Consider the following 13,894-nt stretch of genomic DNA (forward strand, 5'->3'; position numbering starts at 1 on the left):
TCAGTTTGATGCAGCGTTTATTTACTTTCTAAGCAGGGAGGGTGTGTAACTATTTTAGTGTAAAGAACATGCTTGACTAGCCATGCCTCATCTGACCACTCCACATTAAGCAAAAACACTATTGCATAACGCGTAATGAAAAAAATGCAAGGTAGTCTTGTAGTATCATCAACTACACACGTATAGTACACTAGGCCTACGTGTGTATGTCTAGCTGACCAGAGGTTAAAATCAGTTGGACACAGTCTATTTACATTATGGTCAAGAGAGGGTGTGGATTAAAATTTTTTTTTATAGAGTTGGTTATCCTAATGCTTTAAGATCGATATAGGCCTAACTGTCGATTCTTAGATCTCAATAATAAGTCTTAAGACTATAAAAAGAGTGTACTTGATGTTCCTGCAGTTTATAAATTATTGTTTGCTGCAAATGAATTGATCAAAACCACTAAATATTGACCTAACTCACTAATCTGATTCCCACTAGAAAAATGAAATTAAACAAAACCACGTGGCTCAAAAAAAAAATTCGGAACAATCGCATTTATAATGTTGCAAAGAACTTTTAGCAAAAAATGTTCAACAACATTTTATTATGCTGCTACTTTAAGTTGCAAATATTTAATCAGATTACTTCTACCAGCATCTTACTTTACCATCTTCAAATGCAGACTGACTAAATAGTTGTTAACTGCATCATTTTTTTTATAATCAAAGTTATTGATATCACATGACCAGAAAATATGGATGTGTCTTTCAACCCTGACCACATGTTGAAAAGTTTTACAAATTTTAAACTTTTTAGTTAGTAACTTAAAAAAATTAATTAAACTACGATTTTAACTAAACTTTTTTTTTTTCTAGTTAAACAATGGCCTTAACTAATTTTTTTTAGTTAAACTAAAAGTTTCTAAATTTTAGTTAACTTTTGCCCATCACTATATATATCTAATGCTTCTAAGTTGTCCAATAATTTTTTTTTTCAAAGTTATTTGGATTTTTTTTTCGAGTGCTAACGTTTTTTTATTGGCATATTAGTTTAATTTAATTGTAAACATATCTCATTAAAACTGAAAATAAATTTTTAAAAAATATGTAAAGTGTGAAATTGCGATTGAAATTACTGTTTTATTTTGGAACTAACAAACAGCACAAATTTTGATATTGTGTGACCTAGTCATACAAAATTATTAAAGAGATTATGCCCATTTGATATATGTGTGGCTGAGGCCAAAACTGCATGGCTTGGCTCCTTAACAAGCAGGCTCAAGTTTAAATCCTGACTCAAGCATAGTTGTGTTTGCAGAGTGCCCTAAAGGCAGCTCAGAAACTTCCTTTCAGATACTCCTCCCACCATTGGTCCCCAAAAGAGATTGGTCCATAGCGCACTGAGCATGCTTGATTGAAAGATGCGCTATATAAAAGCAAATTTTTAAAAAATCTTGTATAAATTTAAAGTAAAACAGTTTTTAAAAAAAATTCCATTGTCAACACTGATCAGGTTTACTTTCATATTTTGTCTGTGTGAGATCATAAATGTCTGAAATAAAAAAAAAAAAAAAAAAAATTAAATTCTGCTCCGTAGACCTGTAAAAAGAATTACTCTCAATGCGTTAAATTATTTTTTCTGCATTAGTCACATTGACTATCAATGTGGGAAAAAATTATTTTTTTTAGAACTGTTAAAATATTAAATAGTGCTTCCTTTTATTTCTTAATCACATTCCTTATTCATCTTTTAGTTCTTTTATTTCTAAGACCACGAGGCAAAGAGTTTATTGTTTGTTTGTTTTATACATATAGATGACATTGATATAGTAGAGGAAGAAGAGTCTCCTAGACTGTCCACCGTGGACGAGGACCAGGAGCACTCCCTAGCCAAGAACATCAAGGCTAAACTAAGGAACAAGCTTGGGGTGGACAAGAACAAAAACCGGGAGACCAGCCGGCGCAACAGCGACACACCCTCCATGAAGTCTGGAAGCGGCAGTGAGCTGACTGATGGTCTCGGCGTCATCGTCCGCTCTGGCGGTGGCAATAGCGGCATCGTGGTGGACATGCTGGAAATGCAGCCTTTGAAGGACGGGCCAGACCGGGACAAGAATCAATTGGGAGACGGCAAACACTCTAAGTCTTCCCCATCACCGTCTGTGCTGTCAAAAAAGTCTGGTTTGAAAAAGACCTTGTCGGGTTCAGATACGACAGGCAAAGGCCAGTCCCACACATTGACGACATCTTATTCATCTTCCTCGTCATTGTCTCCCAACCCAGTTTCAGCCAACGGTAGAGCCAGCTCTGCCAGTCTAATCGGCAGCTCTCACTCTAAAAACTCGTCACCTTTAAACAAATCCAACTACCTGGAGCCCTCTTACCGAGCCCACTCAGAGGGCCCTGTCATAAGCTCACTTTCTTCCTCTGCAGCCAACCAGAAAGAAAACGAACTTGCCTCCTGTTCCAACCTCTCTGAACCTACTCTCCATACTACTCTTTCCCCAGCCCACCCACCTCCCTCCTCTTTGAGCACTCACTCCATCCCAGCTGAGGTCTTGTCCGGCAGTGGGTCTGAAAAGCCGGCCAAGAAGCAGCAGCTGGTGAACCGTAACTCCTGCAGCACAAACTTATGACGCAGCTTTGAGTTATGTTCCCTTAAACTCTTCCTGGGCTCACCCCTTCTAGCTAGGTACTTGTTTAGAGCAGAACACTGTAACTGGTCGCAGCTAGCTAATGTCATTTGCTCGTGTGTAGGATTTCTTAATATTTTGTCCACTCAGTATCACGTACAATGCAATGATTTTCATAAAAGTAATATTTTATATAATAGAATTATCTTTACTTTTAACATTGCCAAAGCATTTTTAATATGTAAATAGATGTGGTTATTAACTTAATAATTGTGTTTCAGTCATATTATTTGCACATAAACATTTTCTCTTTTTAAAAAAAAAAAGTCATTAATTCACTATTGTATCTTATTCTGGTTTCCTAATTATAAAATATTTAACACATTTTTGTGTTTATATGAGTTGTATGGAGTGATTAACATTTTTTTTTTACAATATATATGACTAATGTTTTTTTTTATATTTTGACCAATATCTTATGTTGACCTCATTCAAGTTTTGAAAAAGAAAGTTAAGAATTATGTATTGTATTTTGTATGTTGAAGGCAAGAAGTCCACCTGCCGGTCAGGAAAAGATAACTTAACACTATGCATCCAATGTAGTAATTGCCCTTGTGAGATAGCGCAAGTTTTACAAGTGTTATCATTTCAGTCCAGTCTGTAGGAATAGCGCAAGTTTTACAAGTGTTATCATTTCAGTCCAGTCTGAAATTCCTACAAATAATAACAAAGTATCCATCATATTATCTTACAGCTTGGCTCAGAATTATTGTCACTTTGACCAGATCTAACTACTTTTGTGAGCCTATTTGTAACATGGTGTTTGTTAACACTGTATGCTGTGAACATGTATCTGTTAGGACAAAAAAAGGTGTCAGAAGCTAGACAACCAAAAGTATCTTGAAATAAGTGCAATAGGTTCTGATGGCTTCATGTCTACAACACTGCTCAGCAATACCACACCCAGTGCTTTTTTTTTATATGGCATCAGTGTTTCACACTATCAATCTTTCTTATCCTCTCTTGTAGATTTATTTGGCTGATTTGATTGTTCATAGGTATTTAACCTAAAATCTTGGGCATGGGGTCTAAATAATTGACCATATAATTGACTTCGTTGATGTTGTCGTATTGACAAGATTTTGGTTTTGATGTGGTGGAAAAGCATCAATAAGATCAGTGTTTACTGTTTATCATGCACTAAAAGTTTATGATGAATAAATATAGCATGTTAGATTTATTCACTATTTATTTCAGCAATAAAGTGGCAAACGCCATTTATGTACTGGTATGAGAAGCGTAGCATTTTAAAATCTAATTTTTAGTAGATGAAGGATAAAACCAGAAATAGAGTGGCTCCTTTCCGCAGTTCTGGGACACGTATTGTCTATCCATCAAAGAGGCTCAAGTTTGAGCCAGCGCAGAACCCTTCCTGATACCCCCTTCTCCCACTGGTTTACAAAAGAGATTAAACCATAACCCACTAAGGATGATAGATAGACAGAATGTCTAAAAGGGGAACTGTACTTTATATACACTAATCATGAAAGAGGTGCTATATAAAAGCAATTTTTTTAAAAAACTATTAAGAAAATTTTGTTTAAATCTTAATGGTGAAATCATGTGTTACCAGGTAGAGGAACTAATTGGCTGATTGTATAATAGAACCAGTAGTATGTCCATCTGCAGCTCTAGGTCTTTGCTTTGTTACACACACATCTAGTGATGTGGGGCGATCAGCCGTCTACTGGTAGTCAAACCTATATTTTTTACTTTTAATTTTCTTTTTTTTTTTGTATTGACTTGTGATATTGATAACTATAACTACAAGAATGTTAAAATGATTTCCATTGGTATAATTTAATAAATAATTAGTTTTTATTAAAATATATAGTTGTTTTTTTTCTGTGTTAAAGATGATTGCTAGTAAAGAGAATGTGAAGTTTGTGTTTTGTTTGAATGTTTGGAAAGTTATTTCTTCACAAATGAGAGCTTAAACCTCCTGCTGGAACAGAAGCTAGGTTTCCAACTCAGAACCAATTTCCGCAGCCTTCTGATTTTCCAGGGCTTCTTGGACATTTCTTATAATTGCAAAATATATCAAAAAGTCCTGGATATCTCCTGAAAGCTCATAAAAATCTCCTGAAAAATAGACAATATTGTCATTTTGTGTGCCAGTCCTCTCCCAGCTCCCTACCTAGACTTTAATAAATGCGTTTATCAAACTCTGTAGGATAATGAAAGAAATAATATGACATGTATTGTTACTATGCTGTGATGTTCTATGTGCTATGTTCAGTCACATGATAGTCCTTGTAAGCGAATCGTTCTAGTAATGCATGGACTTTTATGAGCGTTACCTGGAGCAATTTCATTATTATATGACTTATTATATAAGTTAAAAAAAAATAAAATATCTCATACTCTGCACCGACATGTATGAGAAACAATGTAAAACTTACATTGAAATGGTAACTCACAAGTCGAGATTAATGCTCTCTAGAGAGCCCGATATTGGCACATGATAAACATTCTCCTCCAATGTAGCTTGCTCCAGCTCTTCGTAATCTAAATAGAAATAAAACTTCATCTGTTGACATATAGCACAGTACTTATTCAGTTACATATATTTTTTTATTAAGAATATTGTTCTTTTGACAACTCGAGTAAGTTAAAATAGATAATGGTAATAAAAACTTGAATGTATATCATATATGTACCGAAATGACTTATTATTAAAATAAATGCGGCTGGTCGTTGTGCTAGCCACCCTTGTTAACAGTGGACCAAAAGACAGATGAGTTTTACATCGTCTGCCCTGTAGATCACAAGGTCTGAAGGGGCACTTTTATTTTATTACCATTCATCCTATTAGCTTGCAAACTTTTCACGGATTTAAATGTAAAAAAAAAATGGACACCAGGTGGACGGATATTTCGAAAACTATTTTTAAACAAAATGTGACAGTTCATGGATATCTTTGGGACAAAAATAACTACCTAACTGGCCAGAAAACTGTGATTTGACTTTTTTTTCAAAATAGAATCGTCTTTAAATTAAATTTGGCTTACGTCTTTTTCTTTTGCACACAACTTCAGCGGGAATTCCCGGACTCAACTCAAATGTTTCTTAGTATTCAGTTCAGAGTTGAAAAAAAATAAATATTTGTACATGAACAGTCATGTGTTATCTTATCTTATAGAATACAGACGTTACTTCAAAAAAGAAGATGATCACGTCCTACGCGTCATGCATTCAGTCATGCATATTAACCAATGACCTAAATTCTGCCAAGCTAGCTCAGGCAACCCACTCTAATAGCACTAGGGAAGAAGGAGCATTTGTACACATTTTTACAAGAGGGATTTGATTTAATTTATGTGATATATGAAATGCAATGCGGAAATTCCCGGACTCAACTCAAATGTTTGTATTCAGTTCAGAGTTGTAAAAAATAAATATTTGTACATGATCAGTTTGTGTAACGTATTATGTAGAAATCATTAGATGGCCCGATTACACAAACATGTCATGTGTTATAAGAGGGATGTGCTTTACTTTATGTAATATGTGTATTGCAAGTTGGCGCCTAAGCTGATCTTGAAAGCGTTTACAAGAAGCACAACTATTATGTCGACCGACATAGAAGAAAGCACCTGGCTGCGGGCGGCTTCGTAACGGACAGCTGGAGGTCACTTACAAAGGCCGCGGGATACACAGTTGAGACAAAAAATCACTGCCGAGGACGAACGTAGAAGGCGAAAACGTGGCTAAATTTGTAGGTCGCAGCTGGGGCTGCATAGCCACGTAAAATACTGCACTTCACACTAATCTTCGGACTCGCAGACAAGCCTTATTAACCCATTAACTACTAAAACTTTATTACTGCATTAAATATAAATTTTCTATTAAATATCAATTTCTATTGGTCAAACTAAGACACTGCAAAAAGAATTTTTGAAAAATTCCATATAGTAACGATTCTGTGAGAAGTACACTGGCAGTGTACGTAGCAGGAAGTGGCCCCGTATATGTATATTAAGCCCATATTTAGCCATATTCATGTCTAGAGAACGTACAGGCTGCTAATGAACTTAGTTGATTGAAAATTTAATTGGAAAACATATTTTTCGAAACGATCTACAAGACAGTGTCTAGGTACGTATCATGCCAGACATGATATAAAAAAAAATGTTTTTATTTAATTCCAGTCAACATTTGAAAACAAAACTTATCTACTGTCATTTGTCGCATTCTCTTAACTGGACTGCACTTGAACAGAATCATCACCAATATCCAACGAAGCAATGAGACTGCCTTTGTCTCCAACCTGCATTCCCTGGCATCCTGTTGTGTCGCTTGAACCAGCTCATTAGAGGCATCATTATCACTTTCATTGTCTTCCGATGCAGTCATGTTGACTCTGCGATTCTAGCAACAATTACATCTTTTTCTTCATATTTACCATTGGATTGAAGCTCGCTGTCGATGGATAAAAACTATTCGTAATTCTCGACCTGTTGAAGTCTCGTAGCTTTTTTTTTTTTTCCTGATTCGCTTTTACGTTCATTGATCCGAGTAAAAGAAATTGTGGTCCAATTAAGCGGATAACATGACAAGTAAATAATAGGATTTATTTTGTTTCTTTAGGATTCGGTCCACATAAACGGAAGGTCCAACTCACCGGATTCGACTGCATATATATATTAATATCAAATGGACATGATGACCAAGTTTAGCCGCTAGCACTGCAAATATAGTATCAGTAAGGGACATGCACATGAAGTCAGATTCACTTGCTTTGTAAAGGGAATGATGACAACACAGAACAGTCCTCGCATCTCAGATGAAGACATTTTCTTCGTAGAGGCATGTGACCACTGAGATGGGTATAGGGCCAAATTTAAGGGCGGGCAAGTGGGGCTACAGTGCAGGGAGTTTTACAAGAAAGGGACCTCCTTAAAAGTGATACAAATATATCCGAATTTCGACGGGCCAGAAACTCTCTCTCTCTCAATTTCTCTCTCCCTCCATGTCTCTCTCTTTCCACTCTCTCTCCCCCCCTCTCACTTCCTCTCTCTCTCTCACACACTATCCCTCTCTCCCTCTATCTCTCTCTCACACACACTCTCTCTCTCCCTCTCCCTGTCTCTCTCGCTCTCTCTCAATCTCTCACACACACACACACTCTCTCCCTCCCTCTCTCACTCCCTCTCACTTCCTCTCTCTTTCGCTCTCTCTCAATCTCTCTCACACACACACACTCTCTCTCCCTCTCACTTCCTCTCTCTCTCTCTCTCTCTCTCTCCCTCTCTCTCTCGCTCTCTCTCTCTCAATCTCTCTCACACACACACTCTCTCCCTCTCTCTCTATCTCACATACACACACTCTCTCTCTCCCTCTCTCTCTATCTCACATACACACAGTCACTATAGACTAATACTTTACCTTTTGTACCAACATTTGCAGTGTTTTGCTCGTAGACCACGTCAATGGCTGTGATGTATCCTGATCCTGTCTTGGTCTCCTTTCCCGAGTCCAAGACATCAACGTGATCATTGTGAAGGCTAAGATACTTTCCTTCTTTATCGTCTTCTGACCCATCACTAAAAGTTTCCTTCAATTCCTTGATCTCACTTTTCTGTACAGTTTCTTAACATGCGACAAAAAAAAAAATCCAACACAAAAACCTTAGTCTTAATGGTGATTGTAGACTGAAAATACATGGTGATTTATTAAATTCACTTTTTGAATTAAAAGTCCCAAAGATATCGAAAGCATTATGTGGATAGCATATCCCCATTAATGTCACTTTCTATCAATACTTTGACAAAAGTCCAGCACTGAATCGGCGTCGAGAGCGCTTTATCCCACTTAATCGTTGGAAAGGATTTTATCCAGCAAACAGGCGTGAGCCGGGAGCTCTTTACCCTTAGTTCTATCTGAGGATTGTCGACGATACGACAATAGAACAATGGGAGTGGATCGTGCTATATAAGATCTGGACCTGCTTGCTATAAACGGTCGAGTGCAGGGCTGACCATGGGGAATTTTCCTCAAATTCCTATACTGTAACTACCACAATGCTGTGTTGTCAGCTAAAAAATAATTGTGCAAAATTTCAGCTTGACCCGAGTTTGGGTGTCGGAGAAATAACGTGTACAAACTTTTGGCCCGACAGACAGAGTGATTTGTTATAAGCTTTATAAAAAGACAAACTTATTTAACTCTACGAACAAAACATTATTGAGGAAATAAATTGTTTCAAACCATTCTTCAGTTCTTGTGTGATTTTGCTGTCTGAGTTTCTCTTCTCCTGCAGCAGATAGTCATAATGGTCAATGTCCAGATAGTCTTCTTGACAAGAAAAAGGAAATGTGTGCCATTCATATATTTATTATCTTGAAATAAACAATAAATACAAAAAATACAGAAATGTTTAACAGTAGTTTAACCACAGACCTGAATATATTACACCTAGACTGAACATTGAAATCTCTAACATAACACCACACAAAAATGTCGTGAACACAAGATATATTTTACCTAGACTGGACATGGAAATCTCTAGCACTACACAAAAATGTCGTGTTCACAGACATATATTATTTATACCTAGAATAGACATGGACATCTCTAACACTACTCAAAAATGTCGTGAAAAACTTCAAAAAAGCCAAAACAAGGCGTTGTTTAGTAATGTAGTTATAATAAGTAAAGTATTTTTTTCAACACTAACTTATGTGACATATAATTGTTTGATCTAGATCTAATGATTGAACATCGAAAATAAGAGCGTTCTTGTTTCATAACTATTACATAATCTAGAAAATTCTAGGTGATCAATCTATTGAAATGTACAACCCAATCCAAAATTTTCGAAACATCTCAATGGAAATTTATAGGAAATGGCTTTGTTTTATAGATTTGCGTGAATATATAGTTCTGTGATTAATAGCTCATTCTATTTAAAATCCTGAAAATGGTTTTGCATTATTTCTAAACTTTGAAAACTTAAGATCATTTTTTTCTAAGACAGATAAGATCGATTTTCCTAGATTCGTGGCGACTTTCCTTACAGGCCACTTACAGCTTGAAAACGAGTTACGTAGCCTACATAATAATCTATTTGTATAGGTCTGTGATTGATCATAAACGGATAAGAAATTGTTTCCCTTTTCCATTCTAGGTATAATATATATAGGTCTGTGATTTTACCTTTCTTTTTCTTTGCATTAGTGGACTTTCTGAAAAGAAAAGAGTTACAAAATTATGTTATCATTTATAAATATGTTAAAGTCATTTTTTAAAGTCTTATTTTTATAAGATCTTTAAAGATATACCTTTATCAATATGTAGAACTAACCTCTAGGCCTATCTACTTTAAAAAAATATACTATACAAACCTTGAAGAAAAACAACCCAATTTTTCTAGTGGAAGAAAAATAATTAATATACAATAATCATGTTTGATAAGTCGTTTGAAGCACTAAATTTAACAATTAAAAAAAAAACTTTTACTATTTATTGATAGGAAAAGTGACTATCTATCTATCTATCTATCTATCTATCTATCTATCTATCTATCTATCTATCTATCTATCTATCTATCTATCTATTTATCTATCTATCTATCTATCTATCTATCTATCTATTTATCTATCTATCTATCTATCTATCTATCTATCTATCTATCTATCTATCTATCTATCTATCTATCTATTTAATCTTTCCATTCATTTAATTAGGTAGATTGACTTTTTCAACGCCATTCTTTATCCTAACCCTGCCAGCCGATTTTCGCCATTTCCCTCAGAAAGAGGCGTCTCTAGGATAGTGACCACCCCTGACAGTCTGCCGATGTTGTCTCCTTACATATCATCTTTTTATTCTTTTTGTTGTTGTTGGCTAGTAGGTCCAATACGTACATAGAGATTAAAGTTACAATTCATTGGCTGCTATTTAACTGTACATCAGGCTGCAATAAGTTTTCTTATTGCTTTAGTTGCCTCTTACATTTGATCGTCACATACTGATGGTTGTTACCCGGTTCCACGACTAATGGCTCATTGACAAATTGTCGGGTGAACAAGTTGTGAACCTTTAGTCTGTGAACCTTTTGTCTGTGATCTATTTGTATGTCAACTATTTGTCTGTCAACTATTCGTCTGTCAACTATTCGTCTGTCAACTATTTGTCTGTCAAATATTTGTATGTCAACTATTTGTCTGTCAACTCTTCGTTTGTCAACTATTTGTCTGTTAACTATTTGTATATCAACTATTTGCATGTCAACTATTTGCCTGTCAACTATTTGTATGTCAACTATTTGTCTGTCAACTATTTGTCTGTCAACTATTTGCCTGTGAACTATTCGTCTATCAACTATTTGTATGTCAACTATTTGTATATCAAGTATTCGTCTGTCAACTATTTGTATATCAACTATTCGTCTGTCAACTATTTGTATATCAACTATTTGTATATCAACTATTCGTCTGTCAACTATTTGTATATCAACTATTTGTATGTCAACTATTTGTATATCAACTATTCGTCTGTCAACTATTTGTATATCAACTATTTGTCTGTCAACTATTTGTATATCAACTATTCGTCTGTCAAATATTTGTATGTCAACTATTTGTATGTCAACTATTTGTCTGTCAACTATTTGTCTGTCAACTATTTGTCTGTCAACTATTTGTCTATCAACTATTTGTTTGTCAACTCTTAGTTTGTCAACTATTTGTCTGTCAACTATTTGTATGTCAACTGTTTGTATATCAACTATTCGTCTATCAACTATTTGTCTATCAACTATTTGTATGTCAACTCTTAGTTTGTCAACTATTTGTCTGTCAACTATTTGTCTGTCAACTCTTAGTTTGTCAACTATTTGTCTGTCAACTATTTGTATGTCAACTATTCGTCTATCAACTATTTGTCTGTCAACTATTTGTATGTCAACTATTCGTCTATCAACTATTTGTCTGTCAACTTTTTGCATGTCAACTATTTGCATGTCAACTATTTGTATGTCAACTATTCGTCTATCAACTATTTGTCTGTCAACTATTTGTATATCAACTATTCGTCTATCAACTATTTGTCTGTCAACTATTTGCATGTCAACTATTTGTATGTCAACTATTTGTCTGTCAACTATATGTCTGTCAACTATTTGCCTGTCAACTATTTGTCTGTCAACTATTTGTCTGTCAACTATTTGTCTGTCAACTATTTGTCTGTCAACTATTTGCCTGTCAACTATTTGCCTGTCAATTATTTGCCTGTCAACTATTTGCCTGTCAACTATTTGTCTGTTAAATATTTGTTTGTTAACCATTTGTCGTGATGACTTGTTGCTCGACGTGTTAAAATTTCTTGCAGCCCACCTTCTATCGACGCCTCTGCTTATAGTGATACTTTTTTTCCTCACTCCAGAGTTTTAACTCTTAGTCTTTGCTTTCCTTTGCTGCTTAATACTATTGTCACTGGAAATTCCCAAAGGCTTTAGATCCTTTTAGTTACTGAAACTCCCCCTTCCAATCATTTTCCGTTTAGAGAATTCTTTATCACCTGATTTCGCTTTTTGCCCTTGCCAGCTTTGCCTTTATGACCTGACTTCGCTTTTGCCCTTGCCAGCTTTGCCTTTATCACCTGACTTCGCTTTTTTGCCCTTGCCAGCTTTGCCTTTATTACCTGACTTCGCTTTTTGCCCTTGCCAGCTTTGCCTTTATCACCTGACTTCGCTTTTTGCCCTTGCCAGCTTGGCCTTTATCACCTGACTTCGCTTTTTTGCCCTTGCCAGCTTTGCCTTTATTACCTGACTTCGCTTTTTGTCCTTGCCAGCTTTGCCTTTATCACCTGACTTCGCTTTTTTGCCCTTGTCAGCTTTGCCTTTATCACCTGACTTCGCTTTTTGCCTTTTTCAAAAACGCCCACTTCGATTCTTTTTTTTTTATCCTTTTTCCCTTTTGCTTTTTCCCCTTTTTTTGGCATTTCCGTGTCGTTTGTCTTTTTCCTTCTTTGTCATTTCCATTACCATCTTATTTCCATAAAAGCGAAGTAAGAATTGTGGTCATTTGTTTTTGCCTGGCAATGGGAAATTCAATTATTTCAGGTCACTGAATGAGAGACTTGGACATTGCACCTTTTCCCCAATATAAATTACTATTACATTCAAATACTTTTACCTAAAAGTTTGAGCTTGATGGACACAATGGTCAACACCAATACAATGATTATCACAACTAAACTGACTATAAGAACAATGATCAGGTCCGTAAGGTTGGTGCCTAAAAATAAAAAATAAAAAACTCGTTTTAAAACACGAATCAATATTTGAATTTACTGAAATAAATACCATGTCATCGATGTAAGCTACATAATTACAAGCAGACCAAATCATGATATATCTTGTGTAAGCGGTAGTCTATGGATAGCTGCCTCGTTGTTTGGCTTGCGCTTTGGAATGTCGTCAGGATTGTTCACCGCTCGAAGCCTGCTTGCAGACATTCCCTGGTGTCCAGCAAGAAGTTAGGATAAGGACGTTAAAGTCTTCATTTGAACTGGAGCGTCCGATACTTGTAAAACAAAACAAAACAATAACTAGCATCAAATAAAGACTTTTCCAAACAAGTACTTTTATTATTTGTTTCTCTCCAAAGTTTTGTTATAACATCATGTCCTCTTGTCTTAATCCTGTGTACTCCCAGGGGAGCATAGGGCCGCAACCACGCCTCTCCACCGAACTCGGTTCTGAGCAGCTTTCTTCATCTGGTCCCATGTCATTCCAGTGCCCTCAGCTTCACTGATGACTGACCTCTTCCAGGTTTGCTTGGGTCTGCCCACTTTCCTCTTTCCTTGTGGGTTCCAGTCAAGTGCCTGCCTTGCAACATCGGTAGCTGGTTTTAGCAGGCTGTGTCCTATCAAGCTCCATTTTCGTTTTGTGGTGTCTTGGGCTATGGGCTTTTGTCTAGTTCTCTCTCACAAATCGATAGTAGTTATCTTTTCTGGCCACTAATTCCTAATATCCGGCGAAGGCATCTGTTAGCAATAGTCTGGAGCTTTTCCATATTTGTTTTATTGACTCTCCAATTTTCTGAACCGTATAGAAGGACAGACTTAACGTTTGTATTATAGATTTGTATCTTGATGAGTAGAGATAATGCTTTAGAGCGCCAGATTGTTTGAAGAGTTGAAATCCGAAAAACCTAGATTATACTTATCATCTATTAAGATGGACAAGCTACGGTTATTAAACTGTAC

At 35.9% G+C, this 13,894-nt stretch overlaps 2 protein-coding genes across 4 annotated transcripts in view; one reads left to right on the forward strand and one right to left on the reverse strand.

Moving 5' to 3' along the window:
* Positions 1-4,509, forward strand: part of LOC106059791 (hyccin-like) — a 110,943-nt gene extending 106,434 nt beyond the window's left edge. The window contains exon 13 of the mRNA XM_013217474.2: positions 1,803-4,509. Coding sequence (XP_013072928.2) covers positions 1,803-2,623 — 821 coding nt within the window. The 3' untranslated portion in view covers positions 2,624-4,509. The remainder of the gene's footprint in view (positions 1-1,802) is intronic.
* The window catches only part of LOC106059790 (low-density lipoprotein receptor-related protein 2-like), a 30,611-nt gene continuing 17,713 nt past the window's right edge, over positions 997-13,894 (reverse strand). For 2 of the 3 annotated variants that reach the window (XM_056013601.1, XM_056013598.1), the window contains 7 exons: positions 12,820-12,921; positions 10,027-10,051; positions 9,839-9,867; positions 8,891-8,977; positions 8,069-8,272; positions 5,083-5,188; positions 997-1,539 (listed from right to left, as the gene is read on the reverse strand). In XM_056013601.1, coding sequence (XP_055869576.1) covers positions 5,097-5,188; positions 8,069-8,272; positions 8,891-8,977; positions 9,839-9,867; positions 10,027-10,051; positions 12,820-12,921 — 539 coding nt within the window. In that variant the 3' untranslated portion in view covers positions 997-1,539; positions 5,083-5,096. The remainder of the gene's footprint in view (positions 1,540-5,082; positions 5,189-8,068; positions 8,273-8,890; positions 8,978-9,838; positions 9,868-10,026; positions 10,052-12,819; positions 12,922-13,894) is intronic. The other variant, XM_056013599.1, reaches the window with a different exon arrangement.

This window comes from Biomphalaria glabrata, chromosome 16 (genome assembly GCF_947242115.1).
Source record: "Biomphalaria glabrata chromosome 16, xgBioGlab47.1, whole genome shotgun sequence".
Lineage (NCBI taxonomy): Eukaryota > Metazoa > Mollusca > Gastropoda > Planorbidae > Biomphalaria > Biomphalaria glabrata.